Here is a 23,911-nt window from a genome sequence, read left to right as displayed (position 1 = left end):
GTGTGTATCTTTAAAGCCACTGGTAATTCTATGCATGTTTTATTCATAACTGTAAAAGTAAGGACCATGTCTGCTTTGAATTGTTTTTAAACTTGTGAACAATTAAGTTCACAGTATTGGCTTGGGAAGGTTTCAGTTTCTTAATTTTCAAATCTCAGACTTTCATCCAGATTGATTTTATTTATAAAAAGGTGGTCTAATACTAAAAGACTAATAATTACCAGGATCCTCATTAATGGCCAGGATTGATTTTTGCCCTCAAGTAGACAAATACTAGTTTCTGAAGGACTCCAGGAAATTCAGTGTTCAGACATTGCCACCTCAGAGAGCTCTTCCTCTGAAATGCTGCGTTCTCTATTCTCTGTTGTCTTACCTGCTCTGTTATGCTTCAAAGCTCTCATAGTACCTGATATTATTTATTATCTGTTCCCCCCGACTTGAATGTAAGAAGACAAGGACCTCTTTGTTTTGTTAATTACCTGTGATCAGGATTGTAGTCTGGCACATAGATGTTTAATATATATATATTTAACAAGTAAGTTTTGAATGAATGAACAAAAGTAAAAACCCAAGTAGAGCAATACTTTCAATAACAGACTGTGACTGAGAGTCCATTTGCAAATAAAAGGATGGGGGAGGTACCAGAGTGGAAGCTCTTGGGTAGATAATTCTGCTCAGGAATAGTCTTAAAGTAAAAGAACCTCAGAGTTCTTTGCATCTCTGTTTATAAGTCATATTTGATACATGAGGAAGAAAGCAAGGTAATTATTTGGAGATAAGATTGAGCAGGTAGATAGTAGACATGGTCCATTAGTAACAGATAACTCTTGTAAAGTTCCTGGACCCAATTCTGATACAACACCAGGTGTTCTGGTTTCCCACGTGTGGGAGTTCTCTGAAGCGGGGAATCAAATTCTTATGGAGGCTTCATTACATAGTCAGGGTTGACTAAGTCATTCACTGATTCAACCTCCAGCCCCTCTCACCGCCCCAGAAGTTGGGGTAGGCCTGAAGGTCCCAACCCTCTAATCACATGATTAGTCCTCCTGGGAACTAACTGCACCCTTGGGTAGGGTCTACAAGTCACCTTCATTAATAACAAGACATCCATTGCACCTTTATGGTTTTGAAGCATTTTCAGGAACTGTGTGAATGAAGCCCAAATTTATCTGAGAAATACATATTTGGTCATCTGAATGATGTTATAAATAATTTCTTATAACTTTCTTGTAAATCATTTTATTGCAGTAAGTACATGTATTTAAGTAATATTTGTAGAGAATATATAAATAAACTAAGAACACAAGTGTATGTAGATAGATACAGGATATTTCAAATGATAATATATGGGAACCCCCTACAGTGGTACCTGGCATGTGGTAGATGCTCAAAAAATGAACCCTGAAGGTATAGTACTATCCTTCAGTAGACAGACTGAGAATGTTCTTGGATCACTGGGGGGATAAAGAGATGACTTTTATTTTAATCTTGGCTCTTAGCTAATTATGTGCCCTTGGGCAAATCAGTTAATCTTTGGGCCTGTGTCCTTATTGCAGTGAAGGAATGTAGAGAATTAGGATACTAGGATACTCTCCCCTATTAGAGAGAGAACAGTTTAGCAGGAGCTGAGAGACCAACTTAATGATAATAGTGAGAAACAGGCAGAAAGATCACTTCTAGCTGGGGAGGCTAGAGTAGCCTTTACAGAGATGAGATTTGAACTGTTTTTTGTTTGTTTTTAAAGAATGGGTAGGATTACCCAGTGGAAAGAATTAGAAAGGATATTCCAGAAACATGGAATTTAAAACCACAACCCAGTTGATTAACCCCCATCAAACTAGGCTGAGTGAATTCAGGAACACATTACCCTTTAACCATATCAGTCATTCTCATTTTACCATGTTTGCTTTAACATTTGCTCACTTGTGTGTGTGTGTGTGTGTGTGTAATCAAGTGTCTGTTTTATAAGAATAAGGATATGTCTCTTACATTACCACAGGATGGTTATCAGCTGAAGTAAGCTGGTATTTTTATCTTGTCTGATCATTTATAGCACTCCTCCCTGTCTGTGATGGACCCAGTCTAGGATCAGGCATGGCCTTCAGTTGTCATTGCTCTTTCGTCTCTTTGAATGTGAATTCACTTTTTCAATGGAATTCTGTTCCAAAATTGGTTTTGTTTTATTCTTAGATAAAACATTAGTAATAACTAAAATTTTTCATCCTGGTATCCTTTGTTTCTGACATTGTATAGAACAATATTCCTCAGTAACTTCTGCTTCCTTAGTCAGCCTAAGAATGTGTTTACTCATCTGAATTTGTTCAAGACTTGTTTACTTTCTTGACTGTGCTGACACAGATACGTACATATTTCTCAAGGGAAAATTGAGAGATTTGAATGGCTTACAACTGTTAAGTTAGTTAGATTAACTATTGGGCTAAATGTTACTAATTCTTTTGGGGGGAAAATTTTGTTTTTTCTAAATCTGGAATTCTGTATTTTATAAAATTGTTTAAAACTCAAGGAATGTGAAGTTCAGTTTAGAAAAATTAGGAAATATACGCAGAAACACAGATACAAGAAGACTCATTTGTAAGCCATTACCCAAAATATCCACTGTTAACATTGTTGTATGTCTTTCTAGATTTTTTTAAGTGGGAGATCAAACTAAGATACTGTACTAGCTTTGTTTTGTCTTTTCACTGAATCTCATATTAATACTTCTTTCCCATGTCAGATGCATTTATTCTTAATCCCCCATAGTACTTAGAATTTCTTGGTTTCAAGCAACAGAAACCAACACTAGACCAACTTAAGCTAAAGGAAATTTACTGGAAGACTGAGGCTTCCAGAGTCTGCACTGGTCTGAGACTGAAGGAGCTGAGGGAACACCTATCCGTGGTTCTTTCCACTTCCTTACCTAGCATTTGAAATTTCAGTGAGGTGTCACTCTGCCTTCTCTGATTTCCAAAGTGTCTGGGACTCTATTTGTCCCAAGAGTTAAGACCTCAGATTTTAGGCTGTATAGTTCTTGTTGAAAGCCTGTCTGAGAAAAATGAACTTTAAGGAAGATAGACTCTTCCAAGAACCTTATCTTCTTTTCTAAAAGTAGATCTAAACCCCGCTACCCATTAGAGTCTCTTGATTTTTTTGAAAGTTAACATTTGATCACTTAAAGTAGGGGCTGGCTATGTAATTTACAGGGCACTGTGCCCAATGAAAATGTGGACCTGAGCTGGCCCACAGGCCTGTTGTCCCAACCCACAGCATGTGGGCAGCTCCCACGGGGTAACATCCTCTGTGCTAGGGTGCTCGTGGTACCTGGATCCAGGCAGGGTTTGAGGTCCCCACCTTGACCCCTTCTCTCCCTGAGTCTGTGCTATGCTTCCACTGGAGGTGATGATGGAATGTGGACTTCCTGACAGCTTGGTTACTGCCCCAAGTGGTAGAGGAGAGAGGGAGTGGTTGCAGGATGAGGGCAGAGAGGGAGGTTGGGGTGAGTGGGAGACAGAGAGCAGGGACAGAATCTTTCCCAGGAAAACTGGAAGTTGGACCATGTGTGAGCTGAAGTTCCAAGCTCCTGACGTGTGTCCCATTGTCCTATCAGACTTTACTTTTATAAAATACAAATTCAAAATTAAAATTATCATTATTATTCTTTTTTAAAGATTTTATTTGACAGAGAGAGAGAGCCAGAGAGCACAAGCAGAAGGAATGGCAGAGGGAGAGGGATAAGCAGGCTCTGCACCGAGCAGGGAGCCCGACACGGGGCTCGATCCCAGGTCCCTGGGATCATGACCCGAGCTGAAGGCAGACGCTTAACCATCTTGAGCCACCCAAATTTAAAAGTATAATATTAACAGTTTCAAGATGGTGACAACAGAGCGTTAAACCCCAGCACTGGCCTTTCTGAGCACAGGGCCCTATGTAGCTTCACTAGTCCTGTGACTTCTCCTTCCTGGAGAAGCCCTCACTGGTATTTTCTAAGACCTTCTCAGACTTTTTTTTTTTTTTTTTAAGATTTTATTTATTTACCTGAGAGAGACAGTGTGTGTGGATGCGCGTGCAGGAGAGAGCCCGTGCAAGAGAGAGCACCAGGGAGCCAGGGAGGGGCGGAGGAAGAAGGATAAGCAGACTCCCTGCTAAGCAGGGACCCTGGCTGGGGACCCGAACCCACAACCTGGGGATCATGACCTGAGCCAAAGACAGCCAAAGGCAGATGCTTAACTGACTGAGCCACCCAGGCGCCCCCAGATTTTTAAAAATATTTAATAATTTAGTTTATTTAACCTCATATATTAAAAATATTTCAGTATGCAATCAGTATAAAGTAATGAAGTATTTTGCCCTCTTTTTTCTCTTAAATCTTCCAAGCATATTTAAGGATATTTTTTATTATGCTAAAATATATATAATAAAGAATTTGTCATCTTTCCCATTTTTAAGTACACAATTCATTAGCATTAATAATGTTCACACTGTTTTACAACTATCTGCACTATCTACAGTTGACCCCTGAACTTCATGGGGGCTTAGGGGCACTGACCCCACCTTCCTCTACACAGTCAGATCCGGGTGTAACTTTTGACTCCCCCCAAACGTAGCTGCTAATGGTCCACTGTTGCCCAGAATCCTTACAGCATCAACAGTCCACCAATGTATACGTATTATATACTGTGTTCTTACAATAAAATAAGCTAGAGAAAAGAAAATGTTAAGAAATCTTAAGAGAAAATACATTTACAATACTATATATTCATTAAGGAAAAAAATCTGTGTATAAGTGGACCTGTGCAGTTCAGACCTGTGTTTAAGGGCCCACTGTGTTTCCAAAATTCTCATCACCTCTAAACATGAAACAGTAACTCCCATCCTTTCTGCCCCAGCCCCTGGGAACCTATAATCTACCCTAGCTCGATTTGCCTACTGTAGATGTTTCATGTAAGTGGAATTTTTTTGTGTCTGGCTTATTTCACTTATGTTAATGTTTTCAAGCTTCATCCATGTTGTAGCATGTATCAAAATGTAATTCCTTTTTGTGGCTAAATCATATCCATGGTATGAATACACCACATTTTGTTGAGCAGTTCATCCCTTGTTAGACATTTGGGTTGATCCCATGTTTTGGCTGTTGTGAAGGATGCTGCAGTGAACTTTGGCTGACAAGTATCTATTTGAGCCCGTTTTCAGTTTTTGGGGTATATACCTAGGAGTAGAATTGCTAGGTCATGTAATTTTATGTTTAGCTTTTTGAGGAACTACCAGCCTGTTTCCACAGTGGCTTCACCCTTCTCCCCTCTGGCCAGGAGTGTGTGAGGGGCCCACTTTGTCAACATCCCTGCCAACACTTGCTCTTTTTTTTAAAAATATTTTATTTATTTATTTGATAGAGATAGCGAGCGCAGGAACACAAGCAGCGGGGAGCGGGAGAGGGAGAAGCAGGCTTCCTGCCCAGCAGGGAACCCGATGTGGGGCTCAGTCCCAGGACCCTGGGATCATGACCCAAGCCGAAGGCAGATGCTTAACAACTAAGCCACCTAGGCACCCAACACTTGCTATTTTCTGTTTTTTTTCCCCTTCCTCTTTTTCTCCCCTACTCCCTTGCCATCTTAGTGGCTAATGATGTTGAGCATCTTTCATGTGTTTTTTTGGCTATTTGTATACCCTCCTCAGAGATTTCTGTTTAAATCCTTTACCCAGTTTTTAATTGGATTATTTGTCCTTCTCTTGTTGAATTGCAGTTCTTTATTCTGGATGGTTAAACTCTCATTGGATATGATTTGCAGATATTTTCTCCCATTCTGTAGGTTTCTTTTGACTTTCTTGATAGTATCTTTCAATGCAAAAAGATTTTAAATTTTGAAAAAGTCCAGTTTACCTATTTTTGTTATTGTTGTTTCTGGTGCTTTTTATGTCATATCTGAGAATCCATTGCCAAATCCAGTCATGAAGATTCTTTTGTATGTTTTCTTCTAAGAGATTTATGGTTGTATTTCTTTTTGTTTAAATCATTGATCCATTTTTTTTAAAGATTTTATTTATTTGAGAGAGAGAATGAACAAGTGAGAGAGAGAGAAGGAGCAGGGGGAGGGGCAGAGGGAGAGGGAGAAGCAGACTCCCTGCAGAGCAGGGGGAACCCGACATGGGGCTCAATCTTGGGACCCTGAGATCATGACCTGAGCTGAAGGCAGACGCTTAACTGACTGAGCCACCCAGGTGCCCCTCATTGATCCATTTTGAATTAATTTTTGAATGTGGTGTGAAGTAGGAGTCCAACTTTGTTCTTTTGCCTCTAGAAATTCATTGTCCCAGCACCATTTATTGAAGATACTGTTTTTCCGTCATTGAATGGACTTGGCATCCTTGTCAAAAATCAGTTGGCCATGGATGCTTGGGTTTATTTCTGGGCTCTCAATTCTATTCAGTTGGTCTGTGTATCCTTATGCTGGTACTACGCTTTTTTTTTTTTTAAGATTTTATTTTTAAGTAATTTCTATACCCAGCCTGGGCTTGAACCTATAGCCCCAAGATCAGGAGTCACATGCTGCACTGAATGAGTCAGCCAGGTGCCCCTACACTGATCATTACTGTACCTTTGTAGTAAGTTTTGAAATTGGGAGGTGTGAGCCTTCCAACTTTGTTCTTTTTTTTTTTTTTCCTTTCAGTATTGTTTTGGCTATTTGGCTATGGACCCCTTGCAATTCCATATGAATATGAGGATTCGGTTTTCCATTTCTGCAAAAGAGAATTGGAATTTTGATAGGGATTGTGTTGTAGGTCACTTTGGATAATATTGATATCTTAACAATGTCCCTTCCCATGAATAGAATGTCCTTCTGTTTATTTAGGTCTTATTCTTGGTTCTTCACTGTATCAAGTTTATTTCTTTGCTGTCCTGTTCAGAGTGGCCATTTCTGCAGGTGACCATACACTTAACTTCTGTGCATCAAGTCATAGATTGGATTGAGACATTTAAACCAGTGCTTACAAATTGTCATGTCCTGAGCCCAGCCCCTATAGCAAGCAATCTTTAGAGGCCTATATATGTATAAAGAGATATTCAAAAATTTATTAACCTGTTTCTACATCTTATCTATAAAAATATATTGAAATATGTTTAGTATATTCTATTTATTTCCTAATAATTGTTTTTTTCTTTCTTACTAGCTCCTTTTTTTTTTTTTTTTAAAGATTTTATTTATTTGAGAGAGAGAATGAGAGAGAGCAAGCACATGAGAGCGGGGAGGGTCAGAGGGAGAAGCAGACTCCCCGCCAAGCAGGGAGCCCGACGTGGGACTCGATCCGGGGACTCCAGGATCATGACGTGAGCTGAAGGCAGTCGCTTAACCAACTGAGCCACCCAGGCGCCCTTTTTTGGGGGGGTGGGGGGGGTGGCTGCATCTTGCATTGGAGAACACTGCTTCCCCTAAACCCCTTTCCCTTATCTCCTGGGACAAAACATTGCTGTTTCTTTCTTCCTTTTCCAGTATTTTTTTATGAAAAATTAAAACCTACAGAAATGTTGAAAGGGTTACACAGTGAAAACCCATCTACCTACACCTAAATTCTATGAAATTATCATTTATATATGTGTGTATGCATATATATAGTCACCTGTAAAACAATTACATGTATGTATATATAAACAATTATGTGTTTGTATTTAGCCCATCATTCTGTCTTCTTTTTTGATGCATTTCAAAGAAAGTTGCAGCAACAGTACATTTTACCCTTGCATTCTTTCAGCATACATGTCACTAGAGTTTAGTGTTTGTTAGTTTTTTGGGCAGGGTGGGGAGAAGGAATTTATATGCTGTGAAATGCACTTAAGTTTCTCCATGGGGCGCCTGGGTGGCTCAGTCGTTGGGCGTCTGCCTTCGGCTCGGGTCCTGATCCCAGGGTCCTGGGATCGAGCGCCGCATCGGGCTCCCTGCTCGGCCAGGAGCCTGCTTCTCCCTCTCCCGCTCCCCCTGCTTGTGTTCCCTCTCTCGCTGTGTCTCTCTCTGTCAAATAAATTAAAAGAAAAAAGAAAGAAATGCACTTAAGTTTCTCCAAATGATGATTTTTTTGATATGCATATCCTCCTGTAATACAAGTCTCCCATCAAGATTAGGACAGTTCTTTTTTTTTTTTTTTTTAAAGATTTTATTTATTTATTTGACAGAGAGAGACACAGGGAGAGAGGGAACACAAGCAGGGGGAGGGGGAGAGGGAGAAGCAGGCTTTCCGCTGAGCAGGGAGCCCGATGCGGGGCTCGATCCCAGGAGCCTGGGACCATGACCTGAGCCGAAGGCAGACGCTTAACGACTGAGCCACCCAGGCGCCCCAAGATTAGGACAGTTCTATCACTCCAGAAAGTTTTCCTCAAGCCCTGTTTTGGTCAGTCCTTGTCCCCACCCCACTGGCTACCAGTGTTCTGAAATTTTATACTATAGATTAGATTTGCCTGTTCTACAGTTTTATGTAAATGAAATTATATGTGCTCCTGTGCAGGATTTTTCCATATGGTTGCAGTATTCCATTACATGGATGGATTAGTTTATTGGTCTTTTCTCCTGATGGTGGACACCCAGGCTGTTCCCAGTTTTTAGTCATTATGAATAAGTTTCTCCTTATAAAAGTATTTTTGTGAACATCTGTTTAGTTTTATAGGAAATGGCTATTATATGATTCTACATTCCTGTCAGTCCTGTGTGAGGGTTTCAGTTGTACCCTTACCATTTGGTGGTATTGGTTTTTTAAAAAATTTTGAAATAAAGGGGCGCCTGGGTGGCTTAGTCGGTTAAGCAGCTGCCTTCTGCTTAGGTCATGATCTCAGGGTCCTGGGATGGAGCCCCATGGCGGGCTCTCCGCTCAGTGGGGGTCTGCATCTCCGTCTCCCTGCCACTCTGCCTACTTGCGCTCTCTCTCTCTCTGTCAAATAAATAAATACAATCTTTAAAAAAATTTTTTGAGGGTGCCTGGGTGGCTCAGATGGTTAAGCGTCTGCCTTCGGCTCAGGTCATGATCTCAGGGTCCTGGGATCAAGTCCCGCATCGGGTTCCCTGCTCAGTGCAGAGCCTGCTTCTCCCTCTCCCTCTGCCACTCCCTCTGCTTGTGCTCTTCTATCTCTCTGTCAAATAAATAAATAAAATCTTTAAACCAAAAAAAAAAAAATTTTTTTTTTTTTTGAAATAAAGCTGTATAACACTAGCAGTAAGAATGTTTATTATATTACCATACAGTGTGATTGTTAGCTGTATGTTCTCTGTAGATCCTTTTCCAGGTTGAGGAAGTTCCTTAATCCTATCTTGGTGAGAGCAAAAATTATGACTAGATGTTGAATTTTGTTAAAGTGATTTTTCTGTATCAAGATAATTGTCTTTTTTAAGTCTAATATGGTGAACAACGTGGTTTGATTTTCTTTTTTAAAAAATAAACTCTTGGGTGCCTGGGTGGCTCAGTTGGTTAAGCGACTGCCTTCGGCTCAGGTCATGATCCTGGAGTCCCGGGGTCGAGTCCCACATCGGGCTCCCTGCTCAGCAGGGGGTCTGCTTCTCCCTTTGCCCTCTTCCCTCTCGTGCTCTCTGTCTCTCATTCTCTCTCTCTCAAATAAATAAAAGCTTTAAAAAAATAAATAAATAAATAAACTCTTAAACCAAACTATCTCTGGGAGAAATTCTACTTGGTTCTTTTATATGTTGGATTGATTTGCAGAATGTTTGTTAAGGATTTTTGCATCTGTATTCATGAGTGATATGGTCTGTAGTTTCAATTTTTTGTAATATCTTTGTCTAGTTTTGGTGTCAGGGTAATTCTGGCCTCATGGAATGAACTGGGAATTGTTTCTTCCTCTTTATTTTCTGGAAGTTTGTGAATTGATAATGTTTCTTCTGTAAATGTTTAGTAGAATTCCTAACAAAGCCATCTAGAGTTGGGAGTTTTCTTTGTGGAAAGGTTTGGTTTTTATTTTATTTTATTTTTTATATAGAGAGAGCATGAGCATGACCGGGGTAGGGGGAGTGGGGGGGGAGGCAGAGAGAGAGGGAGAGAGAGAATCTCAAGCAGACTTCCCGTTGAGCATGGAGCCCCATGTGGGGCTGGATCTCATGACCCTGAGATCATGACCCTGAGATCATGACCTAAGCCAAAATAAAGAGTCGGACACTTAACTGAGCCACCCAGGTGTCCCATTTTGTGGGAAGACTAACAATGAATTCAGTTTCTTGACTAGATATCAGGCTATCATGTTATCTAATTTTTTTTGAGTGAGCTTTGGTAGTTTGTCTTCTTCTGAGGAATTTATTCATTTCAACTTGAGTTGTAATATTTATTGGCATAAAGGTCATATTATTTCCTTACCTGTAGGAGCTGTAGTGATCTTACTTTTTAGGTCTTTGTTTTCTCAGTACTTAGTGCTGTAAATTTCCCTTTATGCATTGCTTTAGAAGCATCCCACAAACTTGATTTTACTGTTTCCACTTTCACTCAGTTTTGAAATAATGTCTAATTTCACTCCTGATTTTTTCTTTGATCCATGGATTAGACGTATGTTGTTTAATTTCTAGGATTAGGGGATTTTTCTGTATATCTTGTGTTACAGATTTCTGTTTAATTTTGCTTTAGTTGGAGACCATACTTCATAATTATTTTAGTCCTTTTAAATTTATTGAGACTTATTTTATGGTTCCGCATATGCTCTGTCTTGGTAAATGTTTCATGTTTATTTGCTGTTATTGGGTAGAGAGGTCTGTCAGTGTTAGGTCAGGTTGGTTGATTGTGTTCGGTTCTTTCTATCCTTCCTGAATTTTGTGTGAGTGTTTTACCACTCACTGAGAGAAGAGGGTGTGTTGACGTCCCCAACTATAAATTTGGATTTATTTCTCTTTTCAGTTCAGTCAGTTTCTGCTTCATGTACTTTCTCTTTCTAAAGTGCATACACGTTTGGATTGCTTTGTTCTGCTAATGAATTGACCCTGTTACCATTATGAAGTGACTTCCTATCCATGTTAATATTCTTTTTTCCCCCTGAAATCTACTTTGTGTGGTGGTAATGTAATTCCTCCAGCTTTCTTTTGATTAATAGCATGACACAGCTCTTTCTTTTTACCTTTCACCTGTCTGTATCTTTATATTTAAAGTGAGATTTTTGTAGATAGCATGTAATTGGATCTTGTTTTTGTTTGCCCAGTCTGATAGCCTGTGCCTTTTAATTTAAGTATTTAGACCAGGAGTAGGCAAACTGTGGTTTGTGGGACAAACCTGGCTTGCTGTCTGTTTTGTCGATAAACTTCCTTGGAATGTAGCCATGCTTGTTAGTGTTTATGGATGCTTTTGTGCCTGATGGCGGCACTGAGTTGTGTGAGAGCCTAAATGGCTGGCAGAGCCCTAAATATTTATTATCTGGCCTTTAGTTCAGGAAAGGTTTCCAGGGGCGCCTGGGTGGCTCAGTCGTTAAGCATTTGCCTTCGGCTCAGGTCATGATCTCAGGGTCCTGGGATCGAGCCCCGCATCAGGCTCCCTGCTTGCCGGGAAGCCTGCTTCTCCCTCTCCCCCCTTGCCTGTGTTCCCTCTGTGTCTCTTTCTGTCAAATAAATAAATAAAAATCTTAATAAAAAAAAGAAAGGTTTCCAGCCCCTGTTATTTAATATTAATTAATGGTTATTGATGTGGTTGAGTTTGAATCTCCTGTCTTGCTGTTTGTTTTTACTTGACTTTTCCGTTTTTTTTTTTTATTCTTTCTCTGCATTCTTTTGGATTGAATATTTTTCATGATTCCATTTCATTTCCATTATTGGCTTATTAGCTATATGTATTTGTTTACCTTTCTAATATACTCCTTCACATGTAAGAACCTTACAAGGGTTGCCTGGCTGGCTCAGTTGGTGGAGCGTGCGACTCTTGAACTTGGGATTATGAGTTTGGGCCCAATGTGGGGTGTAGAGATTACTTAAAAAATAAATAAAAATTAAAAAAAAAAGAACCTTAATACTAGGCTTGTTTCCCATTCCAGCTTTTGTGTTGTTACCATATATTTTACTTCTATATATATTAGAAACCTCAGAATACATTATTTCCAATTTAAATCCTTATAATAGGGGCGCCTGGGTGGCTCAGTCATTAAGCATCTGCCTTCAGCTCAGGGTGCTGGGATTGAGCCCTGCATCGGGCTCCCTGTTCCGCAGGAAGCCTGCTTTTCCCTCTCCCACTCCCCCTGCTTGTGTTCCCTCTCTCGCTGTGTCTCTCTCTGTCAAATAAATAAATGAAATCTTCAAAAAATAAATAAATAAACCCTTATAATAATTTGTACTTTTCTCTAGTTCTGAGTTGAGTTGTTAAGCAGTGTATTAGCATAGGTATATTTGAAGGCAATTGTTACATCATTATCGGGCTTAACTAATTCTTCTTTATATTACAGATCTTTAATTATTATAAAAATGGCAATATAAACTGTGAAAGTTAGAAAATACAGGTAGTCATTTCTTTAGAAAATAAAATTTAAAATGCCACGTTCCTGCCATTCAGAGGTTACCACTATTAACATCTTGTTGTTCAGCTTCTTCTTTCGTGTGTTTATGTGTGAGTAGTCTTCACCACAGTGAGCTCATATTTATCATGCTTTTTTATTACTTTTTCAGTTACTTTCGTCTTTCTCTGTCATTAAATGTGTGTCTGTCTTATCTAACACCCAGTCCATATTCAGATCTCTCCAATTTCCCCCGAATATGTTTTACACTTGGTTTGTTTAACACAGGATTAAGTGTGAACCCCATTGCATCTGGTTGCTCAGTTCTCAGTGTCCAACACCCTCCACCCTCTTCTCAACCCCTTTCTGTTGTGTTAGCCACACCCTTGTCCACACCGCTCTCCACAGGGCTGACTCTGGGTGTCCTTGGTCAGGCACACACTGGGAGCTCCCACTTCATACTCTCCCTCACACATCCTCCAAGTGCTCACCACTGATGGAAGACGGCGTTCACTCATGCAGCTTTGATCTTTTAAAAATTATTGGTGGGAAATGTCAGCTGTTTATTTCTTATAGAACTATAATTTTTAACTATAATTTAAAGCTTTAATTTTAAATGGATTATTTCAGCCTTTTCCTCCTTTCTCGTGCTTCACGGGTGCTCTGCCATAGTCTGTTCATGGACTGTGTTTTCATTTCACTTTCCCATGTAGATTTCTTAGGTGCTAAATAATCCCTTCAGGTTATTAAATATTTCTTTATCTTCTGAAATTGCTTAATGACCTCTCTTTTTCTGCCTTTTTAAAAGGACCTTAAAGGCTTTGATCCAGGAGAGAAGTACTTTTTTAACACATCATGGGGAGATATTTCTCTCTGGGAACCTTCTGGAAAGAAAGTGGTATGTATTTTTGTATTTGATTTTTATATTTCCTCAGAAGTTGGGGGTAAGTGTCACTTCAGTTCTGAGGAACATCACACGTTATTGGGATCGCTGATCAATAAGGAAGGGGGAGGCGGGAAAAAGAAAAACAAAATTAAATGCTTTATAGTATAGAATCATTGTTACTTTGAGAGTTTTCTGTATATAAAGTTGATAATGTGATGTAGTGAAACTACTATTTGTCCTTGATCATAAGATGCCACTCATGTAAGAAGGGCCTTGGATTTATAACTATTCTGAGTAAAAAGAATTGCCATATCATCATGTATGATGAAGGTTCATCCTGGTTTCAGAAGCTTCATTAAAAATGTGGATCTTTGATGGGGCGCTTGGGTGGCTCAGTTGGTTAAGCCTCTGCTTTTGGCTCAGGTCATGATCTCCAGGACCTAGGATCAAGCCCCATGTCAGGCTCCTGCTCAGTGGGAATTCTGCTTCTCCCTCTGCCCCTCCCCCTGCTCCTGTGCATTCTCTCTCTCTCTCTCTCAAATAAATAAAATCTTAAAAAAAAAAATGTGAATCTTTGAGGAACACAATTTATAATAATTGGAGACCTCAGACCTAGGCAGATTGAAGCTAAATTCTCCTTATTAAAGTGTTTTCTCCTGGAAAACCTTTCTGCCACCCAGCCATCCGTAACACTGGCACCTTCATCAGTATCAAGCTCAGCATGTCCCAGATTTGATTTGACTGTCCCAGTCTCCACCACCCCACCACTCCCACCTCTCCCCTCCATTTGGCCAAGTCACGCTGGTCTTGGGACTTTTGGCTGTAGAGATAATTTTCCTGTTACTAGTCAGTCATTGTTCTGTCACAGTTTTCTTTAAAAACATTTCTTTTTTTTTTTTTTTTTAAAGATTTTATTTATTTATTTGACAGAGAGAGAGACAGTGAGAGCAGGAACACAAGCAGGGAGAGAGGGAGAGGGAGAAGCAGGCTTCCCGCCGAGCAGGGAGCCCGATGTGGGACTCAATCCCAGGACCCCGGGATCATGCCCTGAGCCGAAGGCAGACGCTTAACGCCTGAGCCACCCAGGCGCCCTTTAAAAACATTTCTGTTGCCAACAGTCATTCCACCGCTCTGCTTTTGGGTTGTGTCCGCCTGTTGGCCTCTTGCCGCGAGGTGCCTTGAAGCCACTTTGATCTGGTTTTGCCCCTGCCGGGAACAGCACGTGGCTGTCCGGATACGCCTGCTTTGAAGACCTTGGCTCCATGAATCTCACGCCTCACTGTGCTTCTCTTCTGCACTCTCACAAGATCCTACAAAGTAACATGCAGGATAATATATAATTATAAGCTTTTCATCAAGAAACACTTTTTGAGTCCCTGATACAATAGGTACAAGTTAGGTATTTTTTTCTCGAGATGTTTGTTTTTGTTGGGGTGAATAGGGCCTAGGCATAAAGTGTTAAACGTATGAAATAGTAGAGACTGAATTTGTTGATTAGTTACTGTATTCAGAAAAACCACCACTGCCCAGTGTGGTAGAGCCTGTGCTGTCTGCTAGACGACTGCCTGACTCCTCTTGGTTCCTACGGTGGCAGAGATGTGCACTCAGGCTGGAATGTGTGGCTGATGCTACAGTGAGGTTCTCAGGGGCTCAGAGAAAAGAGATTTGTTAGATGTTTGGGTTTTGGGGACAGAGACCTTCTGAGGTTCTACTAGGTGATGAAACTCAGTGTGGGACCTGAGGAAGCAGCCTCAGACTGACTGGCAGGGGGTTGGTGCATGTCCAGGGTGAGGGTTGCTGCCAGCACCCAGTCCTCCTCACTCTACTGTTCTGCATCTGGCCTTGGTCATTTTTCTTCCTCTGTTGCCAGTAGGGCCCAGGTCTCACACTTGCCTTGCTCCCGAGTGATCACTCATCCTGGAACTTTCACAGGGGGCTTTTATAGGAATATAGGCTTTCATTTCTCTTGGGTAAGTGCCTAGGCTTGAAACTGCTGGATTGTATATGGTAAATAAGTACATATTTCTCTTTATAACAAACTGCCAGACTGTTTTCCAAAGTGGCTTTACCATTTTGCCCAGTAATGTAGGAGGTCTAGTTACCCTGCATCTAAGCTAGACTTGATTCTGCTGGGTTATGGTGCTTATGGATTTATCCACTTATTTTCCATTTTAATAGGTGTGTAGTGGCACCTTCCCTGGCTTTAATTTGCATTTCCTTGGTGACTAAAGATGTTGAGCATCTTTTCATATGTTTATTTGGCATCTGGAGGCCCTCTTTGGTAAAGTGTTCATATCTTTTGCCCATTTGCTAAAAATTGCGTTATTTTTTTCGTGTTGAGACTTGAACATGCCTACAACATGTATTCTGGATACAAGTCCTTTATTAGGTATGACATTTGCAAATATTGTCTCCTAGCCGGTGGCTTGTCTTTTTATTTTTTAAACAGTGTCTTTCACAGAGCAGAAGCTTTCTTGCTTTGATGAGGTTCAGTTTATCAATTTTTCTTTTATGGATCTTGTTTATGTTTTCGTATTTAAGAAATCTTTCCCTAACCCAAAGATCTATTCATCACTAACAGTAACATGCAGCTGTTAGTAATTTCTGTTGGCTCTTTCATTGAGTGTAATTTTCACTGACTGGTTTTTTTACTATAGTATTTCTTTGAGTATAAAACACACCATTTAGAAAAACTTATCATTGGGATGCCTGGCTGGCTTAGTTGGTGGAGCATGCTACTCTTCATTTTGGGGTTGTAAATTGGAGCCTCACATTGGGTGTAGAGATTACTTAAATAATAAATAAATAAATCTAAAAAAATGTATAATTCAAGTATAATTGACATACAGTGATAGTTTCAGATGCACAACTGTGATTTAGTAACTACATTTCTCAGTACTCACCATGATAAGTGTAATCACCATCTGTTACCGTACATTATTACAAAATTATTGCCTATGTTCCTAGATACACCATTTTTTAATGAGCCTCTAATAAAACTAAAGCAATACTTCATTTAAGCTGTGTTGTACCATTGAAGTATTAGTTGTAAGGTATATTCAGATATCTGAGATAGTAAAATATGGGGCGGGGAGGTCTTTTATAGTCAGTGAAATATGGGTTGTTGTTTTTTTAGTTTGTGGTCTAGGGTCGGCCATTGCCGTAGGTTTATTCTAGATCCTATGAGAAATGCCAGAAGCTGGGATTTTGCTAATTGCTGAGAAGGTAATTCTATGTTGTTGAACATGTTTGGGTGATTTCTCTGACTTGTGGCAAGAGGGAGACCTATGTGAATAGGAGTGAGAAAACTCCTGAATATGTGTGTGTGTGTGTGTGGGGGGGGATCTTGAGAGCACAGGCTTAGGAAGGACGGGGTGACCCACTGTGATAGCAAGAAGCAGTGTCGCAGAGAGGTCTCTCCCACCACCGATGGCGGGACCTCGGGTGAAGCGTTTAGTCGGCCCGGGTCTTCTCTTCTTCCTCCATGAAGCCAGGGCCGAGCGTTCTGTGGTTCACCAGCTCTAGGGTCTGGAGACTTATGAGACCAAAGACTTCGTGACTCTCAGACCTTCACAAACCAGCAAATTTTTGGATGTTTAACATCGCATTTCTCAGCCAGCCAGCTCTTATACAGATGCCTGTCCATGTGCCCCAAGCTTGTTGAATTCCCTCATGTTTGCCTAGAGAGGAATTCTGCATTGTTGGTCTGTGTTCTGGCCTGGAACTCCCTCAGGATTGTTGTAGTGCCTTAGGTCCAGCCCTCTTTCCTTCCTGGTTGTCACATAGTTTACTGGACACTTGCATGGGGTAAGCACCGTCCATGTGGCTCTTACCTTCTCTAGGAATGAGGGAAATAAAAGTAATGACGGGTTTAACAATTTGCATGTTAGGTTATTTGCAGATAAATTCTAGAGGTTTTAGAGTTTGGAGTAAAAACAACATTGGAACTATGGGAAGTGGGATGAGAAGGGGAGAAATGAGCTTTCTCTTGCAGAGAATTGAGTGAATTTCTTCTGCTGGCGTAACGAGATTGTGGCTTAGGAGATGGCTTGGAAGGGGTCAACGAGCGAGGCGCTGTGGGCCAGGTCCTGTGTGTACGGTCTGCAGCTAGGAATAGCTGCTTCATTTTTAGGTGTTTGAGAAGAAAGCAGTGAATACTGTTTTGTGACATGAAAATTCTATGAAACTGAATTAGTGTCTGTAGTTGTGTTGGCACAAAGCCTTGCACAGAGATTTGCATATTGTCTGTGGGTGCTCTTGTGTTACAGTGGAAGCTCCAGGTAGTTGGCGTGGGGGCAGTATTTAAGAAAAAGCTTTCCCTGGTTAGGAAGAGCACTGTTCTGTGAGGGGTGGTAGTGGTACGTTGTCTAGCACATTCAATGAAGAAGCGTCAGGTTCGTATGGACTATTCAGGGTGTAGCCTCTGACTTTGTACTAAAGTACGCTTGACTTTCCCTTCTTTTAACAGAGATACCGAACAAAGCCGTACTGCTGTAGCCTCTGTAGATACTCTACAAAAGTGCTGACTTCATTCAAAAATCATTTACATCGTTACCATGAAGATGAAATTGATCAGGAGCTGGTGATCCCTTGCCCAAACTGTGTGTTTTCTTCTCAACCCAAAATTGTGGGAAGGCACTTCAGAATGTTCCATGCACCTGTTCGGAAAGTCCAGAACTACACAGTGAATATTTTAGGTGAAACTAAATCTTCGAGGAGTGATGTAATAAGTTTTACATGTTTAAAATGTAACTTTTCAAACACTTTGTACTACAGCATGAAGAAGCATGTGCTGGTAGCCCATTTTCACTACTTAATTAACTCCTACTTTGGCCTGCGAACTGAGGAAGTGGGTGAGCAACCAAAAACCGAGGATAGCCTTTCTACTGAGAAGATGCCACCGTCTGACAAGTATTATTGTAAAAAATGCAGCGCCAATGCCAGCAGCCAGGATGCTCTGATGTACCATATTTTGACGTCAGACATACACAGGGATTTGGAGAATAAACTTAGATCCGTGATTTCAGAACATATTAGGAAGCCTGGACTTTTGAAGCAGATGCATATTGCCCCAAAGCCAGTGGCACCTTTGGCTGTACCCCCGAACAGTAGCGCCCCCGGCCTCGCGGCCACACCCCCTTGTTTCCGTCTTGCCTTGCCACAGAACAGCCAGAGCCAGGCCCTGGTCCCACCAGCGACCGTGGCCTCGGGCACTTCTGGGAGCCTCACCCGTTCTCCGCCTGCCGTGGCGCAGTCCCACGTGACTCTGGTCTCCAGTCCTCTGCCTCCCTCCGCTCCCCAGCCAGTCTTTCTTTCTCACGGAGTCCCACTTACCCAGTCAGCAAACCCTCCTGTGTTGCCCTTGAGTCAGCCAGTTGGACCTATAAATAAATCTGTTGGAACTGGCGTCCTCCCCATAAACCAGACCATCCGCCCTGGGGCTTTACCCCTCAGCCAGCCTGTGGGGCCTGGAGTTCTTTCTGTCAGCAGACCTGCTGGGCCTGGCGTCCTTCCTGTCAGTCCATCTGTCACCCCCGGGGTTCTCCAGGCTGTCTCACCAGGGGTGATTTCCGTGAGTCGGACAGTCCCGTCAGGGGTCCTTCCTGCAGGCCAGATGACCCCTGCTGGGGTTATCCCTTCGGGACAGACAGCCACTTCTGGGGTTCTTCCTGCTGGCCAGGTGGTCCAGTCAGGGGTTCTCCCCATTGGCCAGACGGCCCCGTCAGGGGTTCTCCCTGCTGGGCTGACGGTCCCGCCACGGGTTCTCCCTCCTGGCCAGACGGTCCCACTGAGAGTGCTGCCTGCCGGCCAGGTGGTCCCACCTGGGCTCCTTTCCCCAACCCAGACAGTCTCGTCAGGCGTTCTGCCTGTGAACCAGGGTATCAATTCTGGTGTTCTTCAGCTTAGTCAGCCTGTCATGTCAGGGGTGCTCCCTGTGGGCCAGCCAGTGAGACCTGGGGTTCTACAACTTAACCAGTCTGTGAGTACCAGCATTCTGCCTGCAAATCAGCCAGTGAGACCTGGTGCTTCTCAAAACACCACGTTCCTCACATCAGGCTCTATTCTCAGACAGCTCATTCCTACAGGGAAACAGGTGAATGGAATTCCCACATACACACTTGCCCCCGTGTCTGTCACTCTGCCTGTGCCTCCAGGAGGTGTTGCTACTGTCCCCCCGCCCCAGATGCCCATCCAGCTGCTGCAGTCGGGCACAGCTGCCCAGGTGGCCAGCTCCATGGCCAGCATGCCGTCTCCTCCAGTGGTGGTAAACGCCACTCAGAGTATGTTTGTTCAGGCCTCTCCATCTGCGGCAGAAGCGAACCAGGCGCTCAAACAGGCGAAGCAGTGGAAAACCTGTCCAGTTTGCAACGAGCTCTTCCCTTCCAACGTCTACCAGGTTCACATGGAAGTGGCTCACAAGCACAGTGAAGCCGGGTCAGCTGAGAAACCGGAGCCTGAGAAGCTGGCCGCATGTGCACCATTCTTAAAGTGGATGCGAGAGAAGACAGTTCGGTGTCTCTCCTGTAGATGCTTGGTGTCCGAGGAGGAGCTTATCCATCACTTGCTCATGCACGGCCTGGGCTGCGTGTTCTGTCCGTGCACTTTCCATGACATCAGAGGTCTTTCAGAGCACAGTAGGACTGTGCACCGAGGGAAGAAGAAACTACCTGTGGATTACAGTAACAAAGGCTTTCAGTTGGATCTCGATGCTAACGGCAACCTGATGTTCCCCCATCTTGATTTCATTACCATATTGCCAAAGGAAGAGCTTGGGGAGCGGGAGGTCTACTTGGCAATCCTGGCTGGGATACACTCCAAGTCACTCGTGCCCGTGTACATTAAGGTGAGGCCGCAGATAGAGGGTGCCTCCGGGAGCCCCAGCAAACAAGCACTGACTTGCCCCTTTTGCTTTGGCACCTTTGTGACGACTGAGGCGTATGAGTTGCATTTGAAGGAGAGGCACCACATCACACCAACTGTCCACACAATTCTGAAATCTCCTGCGTTCAAGTGCATCCACTGCTGTGGGGTCTACACTGGCAACATGACCCTGGCAGCCATTGCCATCCACCTGCTGCGTTGCAGAAGTGCCCCAAAGGACAGCAGCTCCGACCTCCAGACCCAGCCCAACTTGATGGAGAACAGCGAAGTGCTCTTGGTGAACGGGGAGGTGATCCATGACTCCAGTTTTTCTGTGAAGAGAAAGCTGCCCGATGGCCCCTTGGGGGCAGAAGACCAGAGGGACGTGGAGGAGCGACCTCCTGTCATCAGCAGCGATGCAGCCCCGGCTCCCGAAAAGGTGGCGAGTGTGGTGCCTTTGAAAAGACAAAGGAATGAAGTCAGGACAGAGGGGTCGCTTGTTAATGATGACGCTCTTCAGATTTTAGCATTAAACCCTAAAAAATATGAAGACCGTTCTTATGAAGAAAAAAAGCAATTTCTTAGAGATTATTTCCACAAGAGACCATATCCTAGTAAAAAGGAAATAGAACTTCTTTCATCCCTCTTGTGGGTGTGGAAAATCGACGTGGCTTCATTTTTTGGAAAAAGAAGATATATTTGCATGAAAGCAATAAAAAATCATAAGCCTTCGGTACTTTTAGGCTTTGATATGTCTGAACTTAAAAATGTTAAACACAGGTTGAACTTTGAGTATGAGCCACAAAACTTGTAAAAAAACAAATTAGGAAATCTAAAGTACTAGATAATTAGTGGTTTTTTTCAATTGAGATTTAAAAAAATGTTATTTTCTTCACTGTATGTTGAACTAATCAATTTCAGTGGTCTTTATGCTGCTCTTTAGATTTATTTCAGGTGCTCAGAAAGACTTCTATATAAAAGAAGCAAATAGTTCTTTCAAGTTTATTGTTTCCTGCAGTTTGATTTTGTGACAAGTATTTTAGTTCTTCCCTGTCATGTAAATTAAATCCTTGGATCTTTCATGCACGTCTTGTTTCCCAGTAGTGTCAGTACGGTAGGATGAAAACTGAAATCTATATGTTTGTGTTTTCGTTTAAGGAAATTTCAGCTTGTTTCAGAATACTTGATTAACTGCATTGAGCTTCCTCAGTTAGCTTCACGTGTAGCAGCAAATGGTAAGCGTCAGTGCTGAGAGAAGTGAGTACACACCCCGCTGATGTGTGTGGTTCCCTGAGGACGCACTGCATTAACTTAGGCTGGTTTCTTCTTCGCAAGGTACTTGCTTACTAGATTATGATTTTGATCTACATTTCTTCCAAGTTTGTCCTAGCAGCTGTTGTCTTATTATAAATTCTAGAAAACCAAATGTTTTCCTTTGTTAAAATTACACTGAATCTGAAGCCCGCTATTTAGCTCATAAGAGTTATTTTACAAATACAGCAATTTGGTAGGTGCAGAAATACTTCTCAGTGTAGACTTCTCCCCTTTTTGATACGGTTGTAAGTCATTTCTCCATTCAAAAGTAAGACAATAAATTTTTAGTGCCTTTAGAATAAATGCTGAACACACACACAAACTCCTAACCTAGCTGTTGATAAACCAGTGAAAGGGAAGGACCATGTTACTCAGGAATACAATTTTTACCCCTGAGTGTGGATACTAACTGAAATGTAGACATAGGTTTTCAGGGGACAAAGTGAAATGAGTAGAGCAAGAGCCGTCTCCACGTTGGTGTATTAAACCTTTGACAGTTTTCCTAGAGGGAAACATGTTTGTTCTGGAGAAATGGGCCCAGTTGTCTGGGTTAATGGGATGCTGTATTGCTAAAGAACTTCACTGTATTCCTGTCCTTTGTACAGTTAAACCTCTGGGGTTCCCCCCGCCCACACACACAATAACTCAAAGCACCAGAACCAGCAATGGAGACCAGTCACTTTAGACCTTAAGTCCTATTCCTGGTGACATATGGCAGAGGCAGCTGTCCAGCACACTCAGAGGATGTGACAGTCTCTGGGAAATAAGATGATGTTACCATATGGATTTTAAAACATAGAATACTACTTGCATGTAATTGCTATAATGTGCATTTTTGAGGCAGTTGTGAAACTGGTCTGTGATTGTTGGTGTGCTCTGTTTAAATCCAAGAAGAGCTTGTTGAAGTTTATTTTTTTTTAACCTATTGTTTCAGAGTGTCTATTTTGAATTAAAATTTGTTATACCACTGCAAACAGAACCGTTTAATTCTTTTAACAGGTACGTCACTGACTCAAGAGTAATCTAAATGTGGAAATAGATACCACGCTTGTTTGCTAAAAAACACTACTTGTCACTGTGAGAGTTAGTTAGCATAACCCGAAAGGGCTAATGAGTTACTACTGTCCCCACAAGAGACGTGGCTAGAGATTCTTGATGTGTCTGTAATGCTGGGCTCCAGACGGTCAAAGCGGATGTTGGGTAGCCACGCCCCTGCCTGTATCGAGGCTGCGCCAGGAGTGTCATTGTGGTGGAGGCCAGGTTTGGAGGTGCCAGTGGGCAGTTTGCCGTGTTGCGGGGGGGCTGGAGGGGCGGTTAACCCACCGTTCTTTAGTCCTGTGAATCAGGGTTTCTGTTGGCATTTGGGGGCAACCTGTCCATTGCAGTATTAGAGCAGCACCCCTGGCCTACACCTGTTCCAAGTCAGTGGTCCTGCTGCTCCCCCCCTGCCCCCCATTATGACAGCCAGAAATGTCCACTGTTCCTGGGGGGCAGAATCCGCCCTGACGAGAAGCACTGTGACAGAGGAATTCTGATTTCTAATTGTGTTGTTGCTGTTGCTCAGCCTTTGATGCCGAGTCTCTGTGTTGTGCTGGTTGCTGGTTAACGATTTCCTTTGATCCCTGTTTCCCTGCCGCCTTTCCCCACATCTGCGTGCTGCTTCCAGAGGGGGACTCCGTCTTCCAGTCAGACCCTGGTTGGGAGGCCTGTCTGTCCACTTGCCTTAATCATGGGATGGCAGTTTCTCATGCAGCTGAGGGATCTGGACACGTCGTCTTGGGTCTTAGCCTCACTTGAAGGCTCGTGAACGTTTTCTTTAAAAAGCTACAGGTGAATGACCTAGGAAGGGCAGAGGCGTGAACTGGAACCCAGCAGAAGGCCGGAGGATGGCTGCCACGGCGTCTCCCAAGGCTGCCAGGGCAAAAGGCGGAGCGGGGGCCACAGAGTTGTGGGGAGGAGGTGCCTTCAGCTTCTGCTGTAACAGGGGCAAACATGTGGATGGCAAGCAGCACTGCGATGGAAGCTTGCAGGGCTGGGTCAGACAGGCCAGGCCGACAAGCGGAGGTGGCTGTGTTCGAGGACCGTGCTGGATACAGTAGCAGCGTTGGTGCCATAGTTGAAGATGAGCTGGCCCCATACCATGGACACTGGCATAGTGTGGGCTGGCCCACCTGTCCCCTCCATCACGGAGACCAAACAAATACTCTGTGAAGAAGCCACGCTCGTCCCAAAAAGCCAGTGGGGAGCCAGAAGACCCTTGTCCACACACCACCAGATAACCGCGAAAACAGAGACCCTGCACAGCTGCTGTAGTCCCACACTGGACTCGTATTTCTGGGCATAGATGGTTTTCCAGAGCTCTTCTGGAATGGTCCACACAGCTACCAGGAAAGGGCTGTTGCTCA

At 42.8% G+C, this 23,911-nt stretch overlaps 1 protein-coding gene across 11 annotated transcripts in view; it reads left to right on the top strand.

The window, feature by feature from the left end:
- The window catches only part of ADNP2 (ADNP homeobox 2), a 31,944-nt gene extending 9,459 nt beyond the window's left edge, over positions 1 to 22,485 (top strand). For 7 of the 11 annotated variants that reach the window (XM_045886500.3, XM_054510247.2, XM_064578433.1 and 4 more), the window contains 2 exons: positions 13,254 to 13,343; positions 17,800 to 22,485. In XM_045886500.3, the coding sequence (XP_045742456.1) occupies positions 13,254 to 13,343; positions 17,800 to 21,006 (3,297 nt within the window). In that variant the 3' untranslated portion in view covers positions 21,007 to 22,485. The remainder of the gene's footprint in view (positions 1 to 13,253; positions 13,344 to 17,799) is intronic. The other 4 variants (XM_064578435.1, XM_064578429.1, XM_064578430.1 and 1 more) reach the window with 1 other exon arrangement.
- Positions 22,486 to 23,911: the final 1,426 nt, after the last annotated feature.

This window comes from Mirounga angustirostris, unplaced genomic scaffold (genome assembly GCF_029215605.1).
Source record: "Mirounga angustirostris isolate CCGP_5_RB_7025 unplaced genomic scaffold, mMirAng1.0.hap1 SCAF_14, whole genome shotgun sequence".
NCBI classification, from domain to species: Eukaryota; Metazoa; Chordata; class Mammalia; order Carnivora; family Phocidae; genus Mirounga; species Mirounga angustirostris.
This window is presented reverse-complemented; position numbering and strand designations above follow the sequence as displayed.